Source organism: Thunnus thynnus, chromosome 18, assembly GCF_963924715.1.
Source record: "Thunnus thynnus chromosome 18, fThuThy2.1, whole genome shotgun sequence".
Taxonomy (NCBI): domain Eukaryota; kingdom Metazoa; phylum Chordata; class Actinopteri; order Scombriformes; family Scombridae; genus Thunnus; species Thunnus thynnus.
This window is the reverse complement of record NC_089534.1, coordinates 19,497,343-19,520,565: the sequence shown is the minus strand read 5'-3', so window position 1 is coordinate 19,520,565 and position 23,223 is coordinate 19,497,343. Positions and strand designations below refer to the sequence as shown.

Below are 23,223 nucleotides of genomic sequence, written 5' to 3'. Positions count from 1 at the left end.
TCTGGCCCACATTCACCCACTTCTCTGTCCCAGGAAAAACGGAAACAGCATTGTACTCAAAGGATAGTGTACCACACACACACACACACACACACACACACACACACACACACACACACACACACAAAACCATGCACTTAAATCTCAATGTCAGTCATAATACTGGCCTAGATGTAATCTTGAGCTGACACTGCTCCCAGTGAGGTCAGACATCAGGTTAATGTCTTACCTATCACCTGAATCACATGATGTGATGCCATACAAGATTATATGAATGTTGCCCTACCTGATATGTAGGTGTAGGCTGCAAGCGCGTTGCTGATGAGAGCCATGTTGGAGCTAGGGGTGGAATTGAAGATGGGATTCATGGCTGGGGGCTGGAGTGGATGTTCCCCTCCTCTTCCGGTTTCTGAAGACTTCTCCTCGTTGGGGTTTGTCTCCCTGATCCGCTTCCTATCTGCAAAAGAAGATACAGGAGGAAAGTACAGTTTAACCAGAAAACCCTAAAAGGAAAGTGGATAGTTCATTCAGCATTTGAACTCTTTCTTTAGACAGATGTTTTTGAAAAGTTTCATTTGTGGATGGGACGTGAAAACATTCAATGATCACATGTACAGTCAGATTATGACGGCACTAGTTGGGTCATTTACAGTAAAGTGAGTGTACTGTCTCTGGGGAATTGTGACTACAGCATTCAGCACGCCGCCTCTCAGTGGTTTTTTATTTTCGGAGATACGCCGCTGTAAAAAGGATGCATCACGCATAAAGACACCCACATGTTCACAGAGACTTGTGTGATTCAGAAGGTAACAATACATCTGCTTCTGTCAAATTCATTCTGACTCAGGTCATTAAGAAACAGAGAACCACATGGGAAAAGTTTGTACTTTGGCAGCATTTCAGAAGCTCCCCCAAAATCTCAGAAAAGGATCTATTTATAGATGGGAACAACTGCTTCTTCCTCTGGATTTTCATCACAGCACGACTACTTTCAGTGTTTACATGCTGGCTTGCATTGTGTATGCATGGACTTCAGCAGTTGAGATGAAAGAACAGTGGAGCACAGAATGATTTAATTACTGTGACTCATAAAGAATGTTCATTTTCTGAGTACAATCATGTTTAGTTAACCTGAAGCAGTTGTTTAAGTCGGATGGTGTAACTAAAGAAACAACCTGTAAGCTAAGAGACCAAATAAACGGGAGTATTCAGTAAGCACCTGAGATTTAAGGCTCTGCACATGCACGTGTGTGTACATAATCATGTTTACATGTTTGATTTTTTTTGGTCATTGCAGATAATCACACTTTGGTGAATTGTCACACACACCAATGACCTCTAATTGCAGAGTCTCTAAGGTGTGTCAGGCTCTCTTTATCCAATAAATGCAGTTTAGACTGGAATTGCTCACTGAAGAGGTAAATGTTTCCACCTGGACCCACTGCTGTGGTGCAGCTAACATCCGACCAAAATGACCACAATGCCTCTTTCTAACACACACATCAAAATAGCCGGACAAATCATCAATAGAAAAACTACAGAATAAAAAATACTTATATGAGAGTATAACCGCCATCATGGATGAAAAAACAAAACAAAACTGGACCTTACAAAAAGAAAATTCCAAGAAAAAGACATCACAGCAGTGGCCAAATGATCTCTGGGAACTGCAGTGCAAAAATGTCCAAAGATAGAGATAATAAAAAGTCAGAATCTTGTGGTTAACAAATTTAACCTCTGTGGGTCCATTTCTACAAAATGATCTTGTGCTGCCAAGCAGGATTCATATCCACAGATGTTTTATTTTAAATTCTAGTGAAGATCCCAATACTATTACATACTTGATGCAAATATGAGAGTGGTATCGATCTTCTCATCTAGCAGAAAGTAGAAAGATCATATCTGTATCTTCACGCCAGTTTCTGTGTCCAGTTGAAAATGACAAATTAACTGATCATGACAAGTATGTTTACCGTAAAACGCGCATTTCCTCCTTCTTCATACTTATCATCCCCTATCGCTGCATCAGAGATGGAAACAGGTTTTTCCAGATGAGCCGCAAGTGGAGTGTTTGAAGCCGGTGCAAGTGAAGCCAATCATGCGTTAGGAACTGTCAGCACTACAGCACACATCCCCCGTCTTCTCCCTCTCTTAACTCCTCATTCACTCGGTCTATCCTCCTAATCAGTACAGTGCCGGTAGCTGAGCAGAGTAATTAGTGCGCTGGACGCAGGCCACCATCCCTCATGAATACAGCTTTGTTTAAGTTTCCTTCCTCGCTGGCGTCTCTTCTTTTTCATTCTTTCATTTCATTGTTCTCGCTTTGTATTCTCCCTGTTTCTCTCTCTCGGAGTTTGACATCGTAACAGACTGATTTAGACTGTGTGGTCACATATAAGACCAAGCATTGGTTCTTGGAAAGCCGTATATTTTAAAACCAATGATCATAAATGCTCCAAACCAATGTCTCAGCTAGAATACATATGGAAACAGTTGAACCCGTGTGACTTAAAATATACATACATTTATGCCCTGGCTTGAGACCTGAATTACTGTTTCTCTTGATGCCTGGGAGGCCTTGAGACTGTTTAGTGTTAACTGCTCTCCGCAGGAGGCTGCGAGTGTGTGTCTGTGTTTGAGAGTGACCAAGCATATGTGTAGGTATCTGTGTGCTGTTTTGCTCACCTGGAACAGTGTCAGGGCTTTTGATGGAGGTCCCCTCAGGAGGGCTGTCTCCCACTATGTTGGGGTCATGGGCGCTGGGTGGCGGGGCGTACACCGGTGGTCTGGGGTTCTGGTCCTGGAGCAACTTCTTTGGGACTTCAAAGAGAAAGATGTAGGTGGAGCAAAGGAGGAGAAATCAAAGAGAAGACAGACAGAGGATAATTTAGATGATGTCTAATTTGAAAGGGAGGCATGTAGCAGTCCTTTACATTTCAGTTCTGTGCAAGAGCTTGACCAATATATTGATTAGGCATATTATCTGCTGATATTGGTTTACCAGACATATATTGGTATGAGCAGCATGTCTGAAAATATCAAAAAAGAAATGACAGTACCACATTGTTTGTATATTTAAAGAACACTTTAAACCTGTAATGGCTGGATTTTCTGCATTTTTGCTGATTTGCTGTTTCATCAAATGCCAATGTTTTTTCAGACTTCTTTTTCTTTTCCCGTAAGATTATCAGTCTCACTGATTCAATTTTTTTTAAAGCAACTGATTCTCAGTGGGAGTTCTTCTTCTCCCTCGAGCTGTGACAAGAGTCTAAACACTATGCTGATGGAGCTAAAGAGTCGGGTTTACCCCAAGCATTTCATATTGGCAAACATGAAAGTGAAATCACTTAAACATACTCAAGAGTATATTGTGATGAAAGAGTAAGGAGCTATGAATAATACAGTTACAGAAAACATCATGGCCATGATTCACACACTCCTCATGACCTTGCATTCTGATTCCCGAAAGTTATGCTCCCCCCCAACCCCTTCATCCTCACTCCTCCACATCCCCCCAACCTCACAGTGTCCTGTGAGTCAGGGAGTCTGCACTTTTTCCCCCAGATGCAAACCCACAATGCAGTGGGCTATACATTCCTGCCCGCTCTCATGTGGTTTTCGGAGGCTGGGCCATGCTCCGGTCACTGTGTTTGTCTGCTCTGTCGGATCAGTGGTGATTTACAGCTCAACAGATGACTGTCTGTCCAGGCGTTTGTCTGTCTGCCATTCTTGCATTTTCACTGCTCCGGACAAACAAACAGACAATGACGAATAATCAGCTGCCTGGTTTTGCTGACATCAGTAGCACTAATAGTTAAATTGTGACATGTGTTTTAGGGGGTAAAAATGGACCATTTGTTTAAAAGGCTGATGAATAAACACACTGATCAAATTTCCAGAGACGTATTTTGGCGGTGTTCCAAGAGCAAATCAAAGTGCAGGAAGGAGTAGAGCAGACTTCTCAAACCCCCACCACTGGATACTACCCTAAAGATTGAGAATCTTGTTTTGTGGAACCTCCACCTGAGCTCCAATACACCTTGCAGAAAGTATTTTCGTATTTCTGTGATATTTTGATACTAAAACAAACACGGAAGCCATATATCATAGCTCACACCGTCTGGAGTTTGTGCTGTGATTTGCAGCAAAATAAGAAAATGAAGAATCTCAGAATAGATTGCATGAAAGAGATTTAAGTCTTTTAACTCACACAGCTAAAACCTTACATAACAATTACAACTGCATCTATATGGGTGCAGCTATCCATGCTTAACTGCTTGTGTAGTGAGTTCCTGACTTCACTGACTTCATGACGTTTTACATTTTTCTTTCACTGTTGTACAGTTGCCAGTGAGAACAGTGATTGATTAACTTCTGTAAGAAACTGCCTTGCAGAAGCAGACCCTACACTCCAACTCATTACGGGATTCATACCGTAGAATTTTTGATGCTATCTAGCCAATCAACAAAGCTCGTTTACTGAAACTCACAGACTTCAAAGAGCTTCACTGACTCTCGTTCCAGCCTTTGTTTTTCTACTTGCCACGAGCAAAAGGGCAGGAGGTTGATGCCAGACTAATAGAAGTAGTAAATCAACTGGTCTTTGTTTCAATCTGCTAAAGACGGGTATGACTTATTGCATTAGGAGAATTCATATGGTGTAAGTTGGAGAAACGTATTCCCTGAGATTTAAATACCCTTCTGTAATTGCCTCATCTCATGTGGCAAACTGCATCAATCTGTCATCTTAATAGGTTAAAAAATTTAAAAAAATTTTAAACCCAGTTTTATCCAGGTTCGGTTGGTGCAAACTAAACAAACAAAACCCTCCTATATGTGGAGGTGAAAAATGCAGAGAAATGAAGGAATGGTATCGGCCTGGCAGCTCCCCCTGTCCTTCCTCATCAGTCTGACACACTAATCATTGGTCTTAAAACTCCCCCCGCTGCCACGCTGCCACCATATCCATGCCACGCCCTGATTACAGCCTTCTGATTGGCCCTAATTGGCTGCACATGTGGCCCAGGGTCACAGCTGAGAGACGCCATGATGTGACACACACACACACACTTTTCTTTCTCACGCATACATACATTAAGTTATAGGACATAAAATTGAAACACAGCCATGCATACACGGGATGCATGTGCATACATGGAGCATATACATTACTGTATGTGCACAGACACACGTTTCTAAACTTGATGCGGAATGTTTCTACACATTTTATTCAACATCAGAGCATCCATCCATCCAAACAGCTATTTCGTATGTTTTTCTACAGGAAAAAGTCAGTACAGTGGAGTAAATTGACGTCTAAAAATAATTGTCAAAAAGCTAAAATCTCTTGAAGCAAATGGCCTCAAACCACACTTAAGGAGCCAAGCAGTAAGAAGTGAACCAGTGAAAGAGAGAGAGAGGGGAGTGCAAGGGAGAGAAACCGAGCACATAAATCACACTCTACAGCCTGCATTATAATGACATGGTCACATAAATGCAGCGCAAATGAGTTCTCGCAATTCTTAATATAACTCCGCTACACGGGACCAGTGCCAGCGCTGTACCTCTCGCTCAGCGGCGGGAGCCCTGGATCGCCACGGGGAGCGAAGGTACGAGGCGGGAAAGAGTGCCCATAACAATGGGCCGTGTTTACACTGGCAGAGCCCGGCTTTGTTTTCACTGGGCTCTGCAGGCCAGAGTGTGTGTGTATGTGTGCATGCGTGCATGTCTGTATGTGTCTGCGTTTGTGGCCCATGTGCTGACCGATGCAGAACACAGTTGGGACAAAGCCCTCTAAGCCAGAGGGGATATAATGAAATATTAAACCACGCTAAATCTGAGATGAGATCAGACCTGGGCCAATAATTTGAACATACTTCAGCCTTTATGAGCATACATGGGGGGCTGTTAGGGACTAAATATTTTTGGGTACTGTTTTAGGGCACTCTTTAATGCTCGGTCTGCTTTAGCTCTCTGAAATTATGGCCCTTAAAAGACAGCTTAATATACACTATGACCTTTCTGTGATGCATACTCTAGACTCTTAATGTGGTGACGCTCATCGAAATGATACTGTATACTGGGTGAAGCAAAAGTCAAGAATTATTAGTTTGATGCAGGTCTGGGTAAAATAAAGTGCATGTTCATGAAGCACCAGAAAAAAGGCAGGGAGCATGTGTGTGTGTGTGTCTGTATGAGGAACTGTAAAAAAAAAAAAAAGAGTGTATAGACACTTTGACAAAAGATGAATTTGCAGCTGCATAACGATGTGGAAACCTCTGTTCCAAATCAGATGGCCACTATTTGAAAAATAGCACAAATCTTAAATAAGTTATGTAGTAGATAACTTAGGCCTTGGATGACAAATACATAACACTTTGGGTAATAATTCTTCCTAAAAGGGATTAAAAAAGTGCATTAAAACAATGTGCCGTGGGTATATGTGTGTGTGTGCGCGCGTGTATGACGTCTGTGTAAAAGCGTCTGGTTTCAATCAGCACACAGCTAGTGCCTACTTAATCTACAACATTAAAGTGCTGTTTAAGGCCCAACGTTTTCTTGATACACACACACAAGTTGACCTAAGTCATTTCTGGGGACATTACTTGGACATACATTCATTTTCTGGAGACTTACCCCAACTCTAACCATAACCACTACTTGCCTAATCCTAACCTTAACCACTGACCCAAAAACCAGCTTCTTCCCAATTGGGAACACAGCTTTTGTCCCCAATTAGACAAGCCGTCCCCAATTAACTGGTCTTTAGTCTGAAAGTCTGAAAGCCTGAAAGCCTGAAAGTAGCCTATGACAAACACACACACACACACACAGACACACACACACACACACACACACACACACACACACACACACACACACACAAAGGCAGTGCCCCGAAAACTCATGTCAGAGTTTATGGACATACCTAGACTCACAAAATACTTTTTATTCTGTTTCAGCCCGTTCTCCTGCTTCCCACACAGACACCACACAGACAGGCATGCAGACATCTGCACACTCACAAGACCATCCACCCCACCCACTCGCTCACATACACACACACACACATACACACACACACACACACACAGACACACACACACACACACACACAAAACCATTTCTCACTTAGCTAATGGCATTCTTGCAGAACAACATGCAAGGTGAATAGGGCAGGAGCTGAAGTTGTTGAGATTGCATTCCTCCTCACCCTGACTTCTCCCTTTTCTTTCCAACCCCCCATCGTAACACTCTAACAGCATCCAGCTGACAGCAGCTGATCGGGCTGGAGTGTGTGTGTGTGTGTGTGTGTGTGTGTGTGTGTGTGTGTGTGTGTGTGTGTGTGTGTGTGTGTGTGCACTTTTTAGAGTCTTAACATTTGAGGTATTAACGTCACATTTACCTCCCACTGTGAAAATTAATAGTTGCATGAGCGTCTACACAACTAAATGGATGTGTGCTTGAATGACTGAGAGCATGTGTGTCAGAGGACATGATTAACACACTCAATTCTTGTCTTTTGTACACAATGTAGACCAGGTTTAGGTCTGGTAATGTGAACTCTATCAAGGGACTAGTGGTCTGAGCTGAGGGCTTTTCCCGGTTCTGCTCCATGTTTATGTTAGTGTGGGCAATCCAACCTTCTCTACTACTTTATTAAGTTGTGTGTGTCTACTAGAGAGAGTTGCAACATACTGTACTATACAATAGGACTGTGGTCAACTTAAGGGAGCCTTAAAGGACCATACCAGTGGTTTTGAAAGTTTTAGGTCATTAACTATAAATAGCATGTAATTTACAAGACCACCAACCATTTCCCAAAGCAACCTATCAGTTTTAAATTCATTTCCCACCTTCAAGACAGCCATTGATTTGCATTCATTTTGCGAAATGTTCTTCTTTTTGTAGCCATTTGTGTATTTCAGTCCATGTAAACAACATTTGGTATATCTTCAAAGAAATACTGGAACTAGCAGTCACAGAATGTATCAAGATGACATTTTAGGGGATATTTAATGGAAAACTAAAGATTTTCAAAGCCAAAATAGTTTTTAAATCTCTAGACAAACAATGTTTTTAAACCAGGAGCATTACCACTATGTGACAAGCTCCCCTCCTGAACAACTGCCATCAAAGTGTCTCTCAACAAGGCACTTAATCCACCCCAAAAGCTCTACTGGAGTCCACTGGTGGAAAACTACACTGATTATTTGTAACAGCTTTAATAAAAAGCAGAAACTGCTCTGAAAAGCTTTAGATAAAGTTATGAGAGCCAAGGGAAAGTTTTGTCTTTTGGATCAGACACTTGGTTAATCAAATCAGTGGTCTCAAGTTATGAATGGATTGTGCTGGCTACAAAAACCCTTAGTTGACAATAGTTAATATTGACAAGGCTTCTCCTGCACACAGACCTCGTGATCCCCTTTAATATAATACAGGTATACTACTGTGTGTACTGTATGATGTACATGCAAACCAAGACATAGCTGGATGGTGACACAATCTAAAAGCATCCAGAGTCGAGGTAGTGAGGGTTTGGGACTACATTCCAGGATGGAGAGAGTGGAACAGTTCAACCCCCCATCCTGTCTCTCTGAACCCCCTGCCCTACATTCAGCTGCAAAACATAGAATTTTTTCCCATTTACTTTAATGGATAACACACATTCCCTCTGCTGTTAAACAAATGTATGCGCACACACAGACACACAGATGCCACAGCATGGGCTCCGAACACAATCACTCTCACTTCACCACAACCATCACTTATACTCCGAAATCACAGCTGCCTTGGCTATTTAAACACTCCTCATACACCACACACGTGCACGCACACACAGTTGGTGTTATTAACATTGACGCAGAAACAGAAATAGATTCTCTGTTGACAGTGTGGAGGTCATAACAATCAGTGAGAAAATCACTCAGTTGTAGAGTTCACCCTCAGAAACACCCCCCCCCCCCCCCCACACACACACACGCAAACACACATGCTAGAATTACCTTAATGTCTTCAGTACTGATAATACACAACACACATCATTCCCATCCTGAAATAAGAGTGTTGACTGAGCATGATAATCACACACCAAATATACACCCAATCTCCTCTCCCACATCTAGTTTTTTATTATCATTGAATCAAATCTAAACCTTTATTAGCATTTTTGTAGGCCAGTTATTTCTCTGATCTTGTCAGAATGTACTGTACATATTTATCTGATTCTACAACAAGCTGAATGTTTGCAAGAATCAATAGTTTTGTACGGCCATCTTACACAAACAGGTCTCATATGATTTACTTACAACTTCCCTGATGTAAAATATAGAAAAAAATTTTTTAAATCTACTTTAAATAATAACAAACACATGAAAATGGTATAAAATTGGATTTTAAAAAAATCACAAAAAACCCAACTTCTACCTAAAAACAGATTTTAAAAAATACAATAATAAATACAATACAATGTAAAGAGCAAACTGCAGTTTAACTTTTTTTTTTTTTAATTAATTTGAGATTTCAGCTCATATGTGTTTTGTCCCCATCTTTCTCTTCACTGTCTTACTCTATAACCACAATATTCTGAGCTATGCTTGTACCAACAGGACCTTTTGTACTGGCAGTAAACAGCAGGCCTTGATTCTAAATTGAGTAAAACTCAGTTCTATCTACCTAAAGAATCCTTTAATATCAAATTTTCAAAGCCTATTGTCCATAGCTAAACATGACCTCTGACCTTGCTAAGCTGGAGCTACTTTACTGAACGCTGCCCCCAGATAGGTTCAATGTTTGTATTTCCACGTCTTTATCAACTGGGAGAGACAGGTCCACTGAAGTCAGCACAGCCTCATCATTATCTGATGTTCCACTGGGTCAACAAGGATGTGACCAACGCTGAATCATCAAACCATGCCACTCGCCTAAACTCACTCCTTCATATCCCAGTTATGAGGTAATGGGATGCGGAGTTTTGATTGGGTCAGAAAGCTGCTGAGGTCATCAAATGACAGTATCTTGTGAAAACAGCCAAAACAGAGATGGTCATTTGTTGTCGCTGACATGGAACAGAGAGAAGAGATGGTGGCAGGACTTGTCTAGACACGGTCATGACAGAAATAAAGGCAGCAACATTCAACAAGCATGTTCCAACACATGTCACGACTGATCTAAACAATGGCGCTATCTTTAGCATGAGGCAGCAACTGTTCATGCACGGCAGTTAATAACATCAACACATGCCAACATTAATGTTAACGGGGACCTGAGGAATGAATGGTGGTTTGGTGAAAGATAAACGACGATTAGCTAAAAGTATCCAAGTCATTTCTTAATCGCTACACAAATCCATCTCTACCCAACTTTTTCTTTTGTGCAGCGCAGAGTCATCTTTTCATGTGTAACAGTGACAGTGTAGAAATGAATGTTGGCTGTCCAAGTTCTTTTCTTCTCTCTCAGTCTTTTACATGGCTGAAAAGCCTTTTAATGACAAACGGCTGTGATGTATAGAGTCCTGAAGTGACAATAAGACCGAGCAAGACTGGTCATTCCCATGAAACATCAGCCTGATTTAATCATAAAGATTTCCTGCAGACTGTCTCTTAAATAGCAGCCAAAACTGCAAACATGTATTTAATGGTCAAACAAAAAACTAAAGTATTTCAAAATGAGTGGCTTTAAAACGAGAAAGGTAAATCTAGAGACCACTATGTGGGACAAGGAAGAGGATAACAAAGTCAACTTCGGATAAAGTTACACAAAGCCTCGGCTGCATTCACACCAAATCTGGCAATGTGATAATAACACAGTCCTCCCGTTCATTTGAAAGGGGGCAATGTGTTTAGGATGTGGGAGTGGGGACCTAATGGTGTGCAGCAAAAAAAACACGGTGGCAGTGTGGGAAAAAGTTGAACCAGCATCAACTTTTGCTGAAACGCAACCCAATGTCATGCTGTGGTAGCCAATCATGTAAGCCTGAGATCAGACCGAAGATGCTCACTGGATAAACCTTGTTTACCATGTAGCAGAACTGTACAACCTTGCCATGAGGGAGTACTAGGACAAGGGGAAGACATTTCTCTTCGTTTGATACCATTAAAAGTAAAGTTAGGCTTTGTTGTTGGCTTCCTGACTTATTTTAAAAAAGATGAGAGAGCGCAAGCAAGCTAAGCGCACCAGCGAAAGAGAAAGAGAGAGAGAGAGCAGTGGTTGTCCAGCGAGCTAGAGAGTGAATGAAAAGAGGAAGCTGCAGTGGCGAGAACAAATGAACAATCTTATTGTTTCACAGCGGTTGTGTTCTAAAGCGCAAATAAACACGCCCACACCTCCGCACAACCCTGTGGGTTACAGGGTTACTGGATTACTGGATTTGGTTTGAATGAAGCCTAAGCAAGGATACAGATGACTTGAAAACAAAACTGAAATAGGAGTTCTTCTATTTTAACTGTCGATATTAAATTCAACAATTGTAAAAAATCGAAGTTAAAACCAAAAGCCTCAAAGTCTTATCAGAGATGTCTACCACGCAAAAAGCAGACACAGAGATAGAGTCAGTTAACATTAAACTAAGAGAGGCCCTGCTTCACTCCATCCTCCATGAGGTTCACCGAGTGCAGCACCTAACGGCTGAATGGGTCCCTTTGATAAAAGCAAACTTCATTAGAGAAGCTGATTGAAAGGAGCAAGGACAAAGACAGTACGGTTGTGGCATTATAACAGCCTTCCATGATGTATTCAGCATGTCACTATAGTTTTGCACATGAGAAAATCCTGATTGCACTCCATACTGCTAATGTTGTTGCTTATAAGGAACTGTTCTTTCTCCCCTTCACAATCAGTGCTAACGGTCCAGCAGCCCTGGGGCAGGTAGAGTGAGTTCATTGAGTTCAACATACAATGTACATTTGTAGTTTTTAAAGTAATATCCAACTATTTTAAATGAACAATAAACACTATTGTGAGTTGAGGCAGGAAGTGTGACCTAAGGATTGTTGAGATGCTGCAAGAGTATGATGTCAGAGTCACATGCGGTGTTTAAGACCCTCTCCATAACAGACTGGCCTTTTGGTAAACACCAGAAATGACTAGATTCAATTATAAGCCATTGTCCTAAATGACAAAATATGTACCTATAACAAAATAACACAGCAGATTGTTTCAGTATCTGCCCTATGATTTGACACAACTCTATACACTCCATTGCTCCCTCTTTATCATTTTGGTAAAACACTACCACCTGCCTCATATAATGCTTGTCTATCATAAATGCTTCTGTGCCCTGTCATTGTCAGGTAATTAGATGAGCTCTAAGTGAGAGTGAATCAGACTAAGTAAGACCTTACCCGTTCCAGACCCCATGATAACTTAAGCATCCCCGTATTCAGACACAGCACGTGGGAGTTAGGGTGTTCACGTGTGTACAAGAGAGGAGGCATGTTTTTTACCCATGTGTTGACAGAGTGCTGGGTCATATTAGCGGTCAGGCCTTGGACAGAGATAATGACGGTGAGGTCTGGGTCAGCCTAAGTCTGTCATTGCTCTTATCACCACAAAAACACACGCCGCACACACACACACACGTACAGAGCATATACCCTCAACCTTTTTTTTAGTCTACTTCTAGTAGGCTGGAGTAGGTATGCTGAATGTCAGCACTGATGGTGTACCTGAAAGTTTCTCTGTGTGCAAGCATCATTTGTGACATCACAACTAGTTTGGAGCAATTCATGGTCCAGTATGAAATTTACACTAATGTGATGTGGAAACTTGAAACCATCAGGGCACATACAACGAGACATCAGATCAATTTGAAATATGAAATTCAATTAAAAGCTTATTTATAGATTCTGGATTTTTTGATGAGGGAGATTCATTTTGAGAATCTCTAACAAATTACACTTCTTTGTGGAAAACCATATCAGATACAAATTATTATTCAAAGCAGAGTCTTTTAAAACATGTCTAGAGAGGGTCTTTAAATCAGAAGTGGCCTAATTATGTAAAGAATCAGAGCAAGCATTCAAAGCCAGCTTCCTGTACTTTATGGTTCTCAATAATCTGTGCTGAATATGTCAGTTGATACCAAAAAAGTATTGAGGTTTGATTCCCCCTCCCCCTTCGCTAGACTACTCAACCTGTGTCATCTCTGCAGAGTTCTGACTCTACTATGAGCTATTATTAGAACCGACTCTGAAAATAGACTTTGGTAGACGGGTGCTATCACAGGCTGCACTGTACAGCTGTTTGTGATCACGAGCGAAGAGACAGCGAGGACGGATGAGAAAACCTCAACAAAAACATTTTTTTCCTTTCTTCTCTTACAGCTTGGATTTCTCATCATACAGGTGTGCTGACTACATATATTGTTCTGACTAGGTTGCTTACACACACACACACACACACACACACATACACACACACACACACACAGTTATTGCAATTAAGTACACACTCCAGCAATATGCTCTCGGGGTCTATTTTGGAAACTCAAGTGTCCCACGTGGGTCCAAGCCCACACTGCAGAGGAGTCTTGAGACCAGCTGGTTATCTGTTTGCTAGCAACAACCTGTGTCCTGTCTTCTTCTTTTGCCCCTGTCAACTTAGCCATGGTCTTAAAACAGCTTGAGCTACAACAGATGCAGAACCATGTCCTCAGGGTTTAGAGTGGAGAGAGAGAGAGAGAGAAAGAGTGAGGCAGACAGACAGACAGAGAGGAGTGATAGACACAGAGGCTGCCAGAGACACTTTTATAACAGTCTTTAAAATAAACACCTCCGAAAACTCCTCCTCCTCCTCGTCCTCCATCTCCACTGTCCACTTGTGCTACATGGAAATTTAAACATGCGAAGCCAGCACATAAATTTGTTGGAGTCAAAGGTCAGATAAATATGTTAAGAGAACAGGAATGAAATATTATCTTAAACATGCTGCATCAACTAGTAATTTGTCAAATAAAAGAGCACAAAGCAAGCTAGCTATTAGCCCTTAACTCTATCAGTCCCAACAGAATGCCGGCATCCTGTTTAAGTGAGGCTTTCACATGAACCAATTGGTATAATTAGCTCTCGTCCTTACAAGCAAAATGAGCTATCAGCTTGGTTATACCACCTCCATGCATGTTGTTATGGCAATCTGAGCACCATGAATGCTTGTTTAAACCCCTGAGGAATTACATTTTTTTTGGTAAACTATTCTTAATCAATTTAAGATATCTTTGGAGCTAAGTTGGAGTAAAATAGAAAGACTATTTTTATACACCCCCAGGGAGCCACTTAACTACACTGAGCCGTGTTAAAGGGATCACTATTTTAAAGTTTGGTTCTGTCCCCTTTCTCTGATGTTATTAAGTAATAAAAGGTTAGTGACATTGTTTGACTGGAGTAAAACTTATTTTGAGTAATGGTTTATCTTCACCTATGTTATGTAATGGTCATGAGGTCCGCAGTTGCTGTCAAATTCACCCAAAACCTCACAGAATTCACTGATTAGTTGGATTAAAACCTTCGAACACAACTATTCACATCAAAAGTTTCTTAATTTTGAAATAGCTCTGGTTATTCTGAAAAAGAAAATGTGCAATACATCCATAAGAGACTGAGAGGCAGATAAATGGAAAAGCAAAAATACAGTCAGGCTATAGGAGAGACGGGGGAGTTTACCCTTCTTCTTTATCACTGCAACCTTGAAAACAGTAAAAAAAATAACTCTCTACCAAACAGGAATCAACCCCTTGTCGCAGCTGAGAAGATCCGTCTTCACAATCCCCAGCCCAGCCTGCAGTATTTTCATTCCAGCTGTGCTGTAAATCTTTCCGGTATCAAACTGCTGTAGAACCACTGTGAGAGCGGGCCAAATGTGGCTTACAGTTAGAAAATGCAATTTGAGCTGCGATGGTTGTGTCTCTTTCACATTGCATTGCTGTGGTGGTGGTGGTGGTGATGGTGGTGGTGGGAGGGGGAGTTTGGTGCAGATTTGATGTAAGACAGACTCTCACAAGCATACGCTGACACACGGGTCAACACTTGACACTTTAACTCAAACACATTACGCAGCACACCTTTCCAGCACATAGATTCAGGCCTCAGACAGAAGAAGACAGGATATATGGTTGGGAGGGAGGGATGGAAAGAAAAGCAGAGAGGAGGAAAATGAGGGCTTTCCGTGACAGAGATGCAGACAGATCAGCCTTACACCAAATAATCCGAAAATAATTGCATCTATTATGTCAATAGATCATAGGTAAATATAGAAAGAGGAGTACAAATGACTATTAGAAAAATGAAAGATAAGCAATAATGGCTTACTGACAGCCACTATAGTTTCACTAAAACATTTCCTACGTTTAAATAAATACACTCTATTGTAATATGGTTCAAGCAGGACATGCGAGGAGCTAAGATTGAAGACTAAATGGGGTAAGGACCACCCATGAATTAGTCAGCGTTGACCTTTATCGGGCAACTATCACATCAACACTGTACTAAGACAGACATTTTATTAAGTAAAGTAAAGAGCAGCAATCTCATGTTCAAAAACAGCACATATGGTTGCCTGTAACATTTCTAAAGGCGGTCTGCAGGTCTTTAAAATTCTTTCAAGTCTTTGTACTTTTATCATGCAAGAAATCAGTTTGCTTACAGCGACCCTTATTCTGGCATGTCTACCGTTTCTCTCTCTGTCTGAATTTTTATCCTTGCCGTAAAACTGTTGATAAATGTACTGCATTCATCCGTAATCAACACATCTTGGCAAATGCATTTAGTGTTCTGCAGCTTTTCAATGCTGTCACAGCTGCATTGTTCTTTGGCTTTGACTAAAAGGGCTAAGCTATATCCTTCTATATGCATGTTTTATACAGAACAAAATGCTACTTCTATATATATGTTAAAAAAAGAAGCAAGTCAATCAACTTGAGATAAAATTCTTCTCCTCCTGTCTTCTGGTTTGGTTCTTCACTGTGTTTCACAGTATCCACCTCTGCTCTACAGTAACTCTGGCACTGACAGCAACAGAACCCTAATGAGTGTTTGCTTGCATCAGCAAGCTACCAAAACTTTTGGATTGCATGAACATAGCATCCTAAAATCTGTCTGGTTTGGCTAAGGCTATAACCAGACCTACGGAGGGAGGCCTGTATCCAAACTGGCTTCACTAAACAAACACAACTTGGAGGTCTGGCTTCGCTTTAGCTGACAGACGTCATTATGCACGTCGATTAAAAACAAACACACCGACAGAGAGAGATGTCCAGCTTTTCAGTGTGGGCCTAGGGGTGGAAAATCCCCAATCGGACAGGGTTAGACAGGGGAAAAGTGGAAAAGTGAAAGACAGAAAAAGTAAGGGAGGTGGAGAGCAGTGGCAACTTTTGGTTGATAGACAGTATAGTTTTATCTGTTTGCATTTGTTTTGCTTTGCAATGATGTATCAAACAAGCTGCCTAAGGTGCCAATTTACCACTAAAACAGAATTGACAGTGAAGCTGAATATTCAATAGACTTTCACTTCTTTTCTTCACTGTCATACTGGACAAGTGAAAGAGGAGAGTGGGGATTATCCAGGCTCATCCAGCCAGCTCTATTACTGTTATTGGTGGAGAAAAGCCAAGATCCAAACAGAGACTGCCCCCCTCAAGTCTACACAAGACCTAACACTGGTCAGATTGACATAATGGTCACTATTACCATGCTGTACAGAGAATATAGAGACTTATTTCCATGTAAACAAGTGTGGAAAAAGAGTAAAAGAGTGTATTTGCATGACTCAGGACAGCTGAGACAGACAATAATGCATTACCACATCACATCAGTTACTGAGCACACTCAATATGAATCAATGATACACGACTTAGAGGTTCCCACACACATTGGGTGAAGCATGTCTACTATATCACACTCGTATCACATGAGAGCACATGGGCTAGTTTGTACCAACATAAATGACCAGATGAATTAGTATAGCAGGGAATCATAAACCCACAATACACACACTCACACACTCACACCTCAAGAGTAGCAGTACCCAATTGGGCACTGGTGTCAAGTTGCAGACAGGAAACAGATGGCCTGCTGGGAAAAAAGAAGAAAAAAGCCAAATGCCAAAGAAGGCTAGAAAGAGTGCTTCCCTCCCTCCTTCCTTCTCTCTCTTCATCCCTCTTTTTCTCCCTCCATCATCTCTTCATCCTCAGCTGGAAGGAAAAGGAAGAGTGAGGCCGTGGTGGTGTTTGGAGGCTAGATCAGTGGGCTCTGGCTCAAGATCAGAGTGATGCAGTTCTCTGGGAGATTTTTAAATAACAGCCCAGCATGGCTCTACTGTACTGGATAGGCTGGGACTCACAGCCTGCAGGCTATTTAGGACATACTGTAGGACACATCCCGATGGGTGAGAATATATTTCGAGCCTTCAGGGAATAATGTTGCGATCAAGTGCTACATTTAACATCATCACCACAAATATAAGTGCTAGATTTACAGTATATATGTATATGAGGCGAGGCAGTGTAGGCCTTTTATTAGTTAGTCGACAGTAGAGAGGTGACAGGAAAATATATCAGAAAAAGATGGGAAATTATATGCAACAAAGGACCAGACATGAACTCAAGACAACTAACCCCTAGGCCATCAAACTGGCCACCATTTCTATTGGTTATAATAACATTGTACTGTGCTCATCAGGATAATTGCTATGTTGGAACCTGGAGGTTTTGCAAAAAAATGTCAGACAGGGCAAGAATGACAATTGGACAGGCATTATACACTTTAACAGTTTAGCCAGATTATGAAAACGTCCTTTTTTGGTAGTAAAACTGAAAGCAAGTTCAACTGTAAGGGTGGTAATAATCCCCCTGTGCACTTAGGGTAGGTCAAAGTTGAATCAGAGAGTTGGTCTATAAACTTTGGTGGATGTTACTGCTTGTCTGTGTTTTCTCTTCCAAATCAGTTTTGCTATCTGGGTATTTGTTAAGACTAAGAGTCTATACAGTCTTGCAAACAGCTCTGAGAGGCTGTACTTAGAACAGCAGTGCTTTGACCTACAGTAGATGCTCCCGTCAGCATGCTAATGACAATGCTAATATGCTGATGTTTGGCTGGTACAATGTTTACCATGTTCAACATCTTAGTTTAGCAGGTTAGCATGTTAACATTTGCTATTTAGCACTAAACACAAAGTACAGCTGAGGTTGATGGGAATGTCATCAGTTTTGCAGGTACTTGGTCTAAGTATTGGTGGATTGATGATAATTTAAAGGACCAGTGTGTAGGATTGAGGGGGATCTATTGGCAGAAATGGAATATAATATACATAAGTATGTTTTAATTGGGGTATAATCACCCGAAAATAAGAATCATTAGTTTTTCATTACCTTAGAACGAGCCCTTTATATCTACATAGGGAGCAGGTCCTCTTCAGGTCCGCCATGTTGCACCTCCATGTTTCTACAGTAGCCCAGAACAAACAAACCAAATATTGGCTCTAGAGAGGGCTTTTTCCGTTTTTCACAAGTTTTGCGGCCACCGTAGGTTCTCCTACATAGTTGGAAGGGGAGAGGAAGCGGGAGGGGTACTCAGTTTGTTACAGTCTGCAACCTAACCGCTAGATGCCACTAAGTCCTACACACTGGTCCTTTAAGAGATCACTAAAGTTATTACAATTCATCCTGAGGGGAACATAAATGTGTGTACCAAACTGTATTGCAATCCATCCCATAGTTGTTAAGACATGTCACTAAAAACCACAGATTTAAAGCTCATAGTAGCCCTGCAGAAAAAGTCAAGCGATCAGCAAGGTCATTAGGATACATCCTCTGTGGAGCATAAATATCTGAACAAAATTTCGTGAAAATCCATCTAGTAGCAGAGATATATTTGTCTGGACCTGAGCAGTGGACCGTCAGACCATCAGACCAATAGACCAACATTGCCATTCCTATAGAATCATGCTAGCAGCAGATCGTTTTTCGTTCCCAGATCTCAATGATTAACTTGGTCAGTACAGTGAACTGACTACAGACTACAAGGCACATTCAACAAATGACTTGTGAAGTTTACTTCCTCCAAAACAACCTCACGACCTCTATTTGGTACACAGGACTGGCCCATCAGCTGCTGATGACAGATAACCTCTGACCCTGAAAACAGCAATCAGAGATCAATATTGTCTTGAGTAAAGCTGCCCTCCACAGAGAACACATTGATAAGTGGACTGACCCTATTTGTTTGAGGTCGCAATACGTCATGTGTTTACTTGAGCTATGGGTCCTTTGTTTTCCAAATCTCCAACCTCAGATCTTTAACGTGGTGAGGCTCTCATGCCAGGACCATGTCAGATCATCTGATGTCCAGACAGTATCTAAAAGTTTTCAGTCAGGGACTCGAAAAGATTCGGGGTGTAACTGATTAATTTTGCTAATGTCAAGCTGCTACTACACTTGGTGTTTGAACATAGAGCGCAGGGGTTTAATCTGAGGCCTGATGATCAATTACGCACAGAAATGTTTGATTTTAATATGTACCAATGCATGATTATCTTAACATTCCCATATAGACCAGATATCTTATTGAATCAATTGTTACAAGAAAAATGTGTGAAAGACTTTTATTTAAGATTTAAGAGATGGGATCTTTCCTTTTTCAGTACAGACATACAGACTGACAAGTCAAATATTATCATATGATATAATAGTACTCAGTTATATGTAACCATGGCTTTCACCTACATCAAGTATACTTCAGAGTATACTTCCAGCCAATATCCTGCATCAGTAGAACACTACCTTGAAACTCTGATCTGTTTTCCAACACCAGTAGCTATTTGTTTGTGCCAGGCCAATTTCTGTGACTGCATACAGTAGATAAAAAATATTTCCTACATGTTTTAAAGTTGAGACAGCAATGGGTAAAAATTCAACCCTAAAAGCATAATGTTTTATAAGATATTACTTGCAAAACTTTACATCACAGCAGATGTTTCTTCAACCGGCAGACAGCTGAAAACCTGCCTAACATCTGTAGCGAGTCATTTAATGCTTCATTCAAAAACCCTGGGCTGTAAAAATCTGTAGACATCATTAAGCGTGTCTGCTAATTTCTAAAACCTGAAATACAGCCGTGATAAAATTACTAAGGCAACACAACCCAAAACACATGTTTACTGTATACTGAAACCTGCTAGATGTGGCTCGACTTAAAACACATGTTTAGATAAAATTAACCTCCTCTCTTCATTGAGACTTTGACTCTTCATTAAATTTGCACCCTGTAATCCTGTTGCATAACATTTCAACCTTTATTAGAAGTCTCTGTGGATTGTTGAGGAGTGTTTAGGCTTTTTCAAAGTCTCCAGACTTCTAATAAGGAGTCAGCCAAGCCAAAACATAAAAACTTTGTTGATCTGAAAGGAGTGCTCTGTCTCTCCTCCTCTCACTGTCTGTCTTTGTCTCTATTTTTGTGTGTGGTCGCTCCCTTCAATTAGGTCATAAAAAGTATTGTAAGTTGGCCTGTTTGTAAAAATAAAACCAATGACAGTTTATACATTCAAACTATATTTTAATCATCATCTACTTGAAAATGTATGTTACAGTATAAATGTCTCTCCCTCTCTGAGTCTCTTTTTCCCGACAATCCATCAAAATCCTCCTCTGAATCAAGTTTCTCTGCCTTGTTGTGCCCATGCAGCACATGTTTCTGGGCTGTAAAAACACACCACATGCTTCTCCATGCCAGTCACCATGAGCAGAGTAGTGACATTACTGGTGTTACCCTCTGACATAACTCCCAAACCCAAAATCCAACATTAACATGCACTGGCATGACGGACTGCATTAGCTGTCAAAGAAAAGTATATGCCATCATTGGCTTTCCAACTGTCTGACTTTCAGTATAATTCCCAAAGACCATCCATCTTTTATTCGGCGCAGGTGAAAACATACACTTATTAGCAGATGATCCACGTCAGGTACACACAAACCTGGCCAGGCAGGCAAGAGAGCAAACATACACACCTTTAGCAAAACACAACATGAATACACATAGTTGGTATTCACCTCAACACTGGTCTTTTTCTGCTCTCCTTATGGTGCAATGCTCTGGTTTAATGAACTGGACTACTGTGAAGGTTCTTCTAAGGCAACACATCCGAGAAAACAGACACACACGCAGTCAGAGGTGCAGCGTCCTTCACCCTATGACCAGGGTGCCTTGGAGAGATAATTAATTTTCCTGGGTGAGCACAGCTTGCTAAAGGGCAACTAATAAGGCAGAAACCCGGCTGAATGAAGCCATTCACAAAGTTCTCTAGCAGACCCAAGCATAATAAGGACACACACATAAATCTAATATTAATCTACTTTATATGCTTGGCATCATTGCAAAGTTATTCTTACCAGTGCAACATCAAACAAGACTAATTAAGAAACATATCCCCTCCAGAGATGTATAAAGCATGTAAAAAAGACCATGCTTTGAATAGTAATTTGTGTTTTTTACACAAAAAAGTTCAAATATATTGTTCAATAACTATGAATATGCAAATATTGTTCATAATGTAACTATTATATACAAGATGCTGCTTACTCCACTGAAAAGTCCATTACCAGTGCATAGTATGTGCACTAGAGGTTCCAGTTTCAACATCACACTTCTGTAAATTCCAGTTTGGCCTATAATTGGCTTCCAACCTAGTTGTGATGTCACAAAATCCTGCTCGTACGTACTTCAGATTTTCTGTGGAACAGAGAAACTTTCCACTTTCAGCAGATGAATGTGAAAACAGACTTCTAGTGTCAAACTCCGCACATACATCAGTCTGCACAGTGAAGCTCAAACATCCAAGTGAAGGAACAAGAAGCAAAACACATTTTTAAGTGGAGAGGGACTTTAAAATCCAGACAATGTAAGAAATGTATTAATGGGAATAAACAACTCTGCAATAAATGTTTTTCCTGTTTGTTTCCCTATTGCATCACTTACAGTATGTATCTTTACATTGCATATGTTTTTTGGTTCCTCAGGTGTTAATTTCTGTGCATCCTCCCATGTGTGCAACCCACAGACGTTTTTTCCCCTCTCCACCCTTGCTGACCTTTTAAATCTAGCAGGATCCAGAGGACTTACCCCCACAATCTCACTGGGAGATAAATGACTACCCACAGCTATGAGGCTCTTCAAATCCCCCATCCAGTACTGGTTCGGGCAATAACATAGACATTAGAAGAATGAAAAATACATTGCTCCTCCAGGAGAGAAAACTGTCTACGGAGCATAAAAAATTGGCCCAAGAGGAAAGGAAAAGTTCTTGTAGACAAACTTTAAACTGAAGGGCTCTCTGCCTTTTGAAAGCAGAACTATCAAGATTTGAACACAAATATTTGTCTGCAACATCAGCTTAGGAACAGAAAATTGTGGTGTGGGTGGAATAGGGGAGCAGAATGAATGTAAATGTAATGTATAACTGAAACTGGGGGTCCCCGGAAGCTGTGATAGGGGAGTAGATCTGGTGTAACAATATAGGGGCATAGTCACGGCTGATGCCTGGGACCAAGATTGGGGGGGGGAGCAGGGGCCAGGGCCATACAGATAATGGTATGAGGATGTATAGGTATTACTGAGATGGTGGCGGGGGGTAAGTATAGGGTGGGATATGGGGGACAGGAGAGCCGCAGCAACCCCCGCAAGCAGCTGCCTGTTGGTGCTGAAGAATGCCAGGAAGTTTTTTGGGGGGACCACATCTGCTTTGGCTATCAGGAGACCCTTCGCCTTCCCCCGTACACTTCAAAATTATATTTATTTTAGAGTTTGTTGTTTTTTTTTTTAGAAAAAGACTGGAAAGAAGGAGGGAAGGAAGGAAGGAAAGGCAGTAGGAAGGAAGGGAGAAAAAAAGAAAACACACCTCTAAGAGAGTTGAAGCCATTAGGAATGCATGCTGAGTTTCAAAAATAGAGAACAGAGAAGAAAAGGATAAAAATCAAATCAGGGGCAGAGAAAAATGGGGGGTGGGGGTCGGAAAGGAAGGAGGGCTTTGCTATCCTGTGAGAGAACCAGGCCAAAGCTCAGTACAGTGCCAGGTTCCATTCAGAATAGACAAAGTAAATAAAACCACTTGATGAAAAAAGGGCACAAGGAAGCGAATAGATGATGGAAAAGAACACTCCATGCAGGAGGGGAGGTAAGCAAAGAAAAAAAAGAAGCTATAGAGCTATACAGGGAAAGAGAAAGAGAAGGTCTGGCTTTC

The 23,223-nt window shown here is 41.1% G+C and overlaps 1 protein-coding gene across 2 annotated transcripts in view; it reads right to left on the bottom strand.

Annotated features, from left to right (window-relative positions):
- The window catches only part of LOC137169059 (protein eva-1 homolog A), a 76,252-nt gene that overhangs the window by 3,192 nt on the left and 49,837 nt on the right, over positions 1-23,223 (bottom strand). For both annotated transcript variants that reach the window (XM_067572018.1, XM_067572019.1), the window contains 2 exons: positions 2,686-2,820; positions 287-457 (listed from right to left, as the gene is read on the bottom strand). In XM_067572018.1, coding sequence (XP_067428119.1) covers positions 287-457; positions 2,686-2,820 — 306 coding nt within the window. The remainder of the gene's footprint in view (positions 1-286; positions 458-2,685; positions 2,821-23,223) is intronic.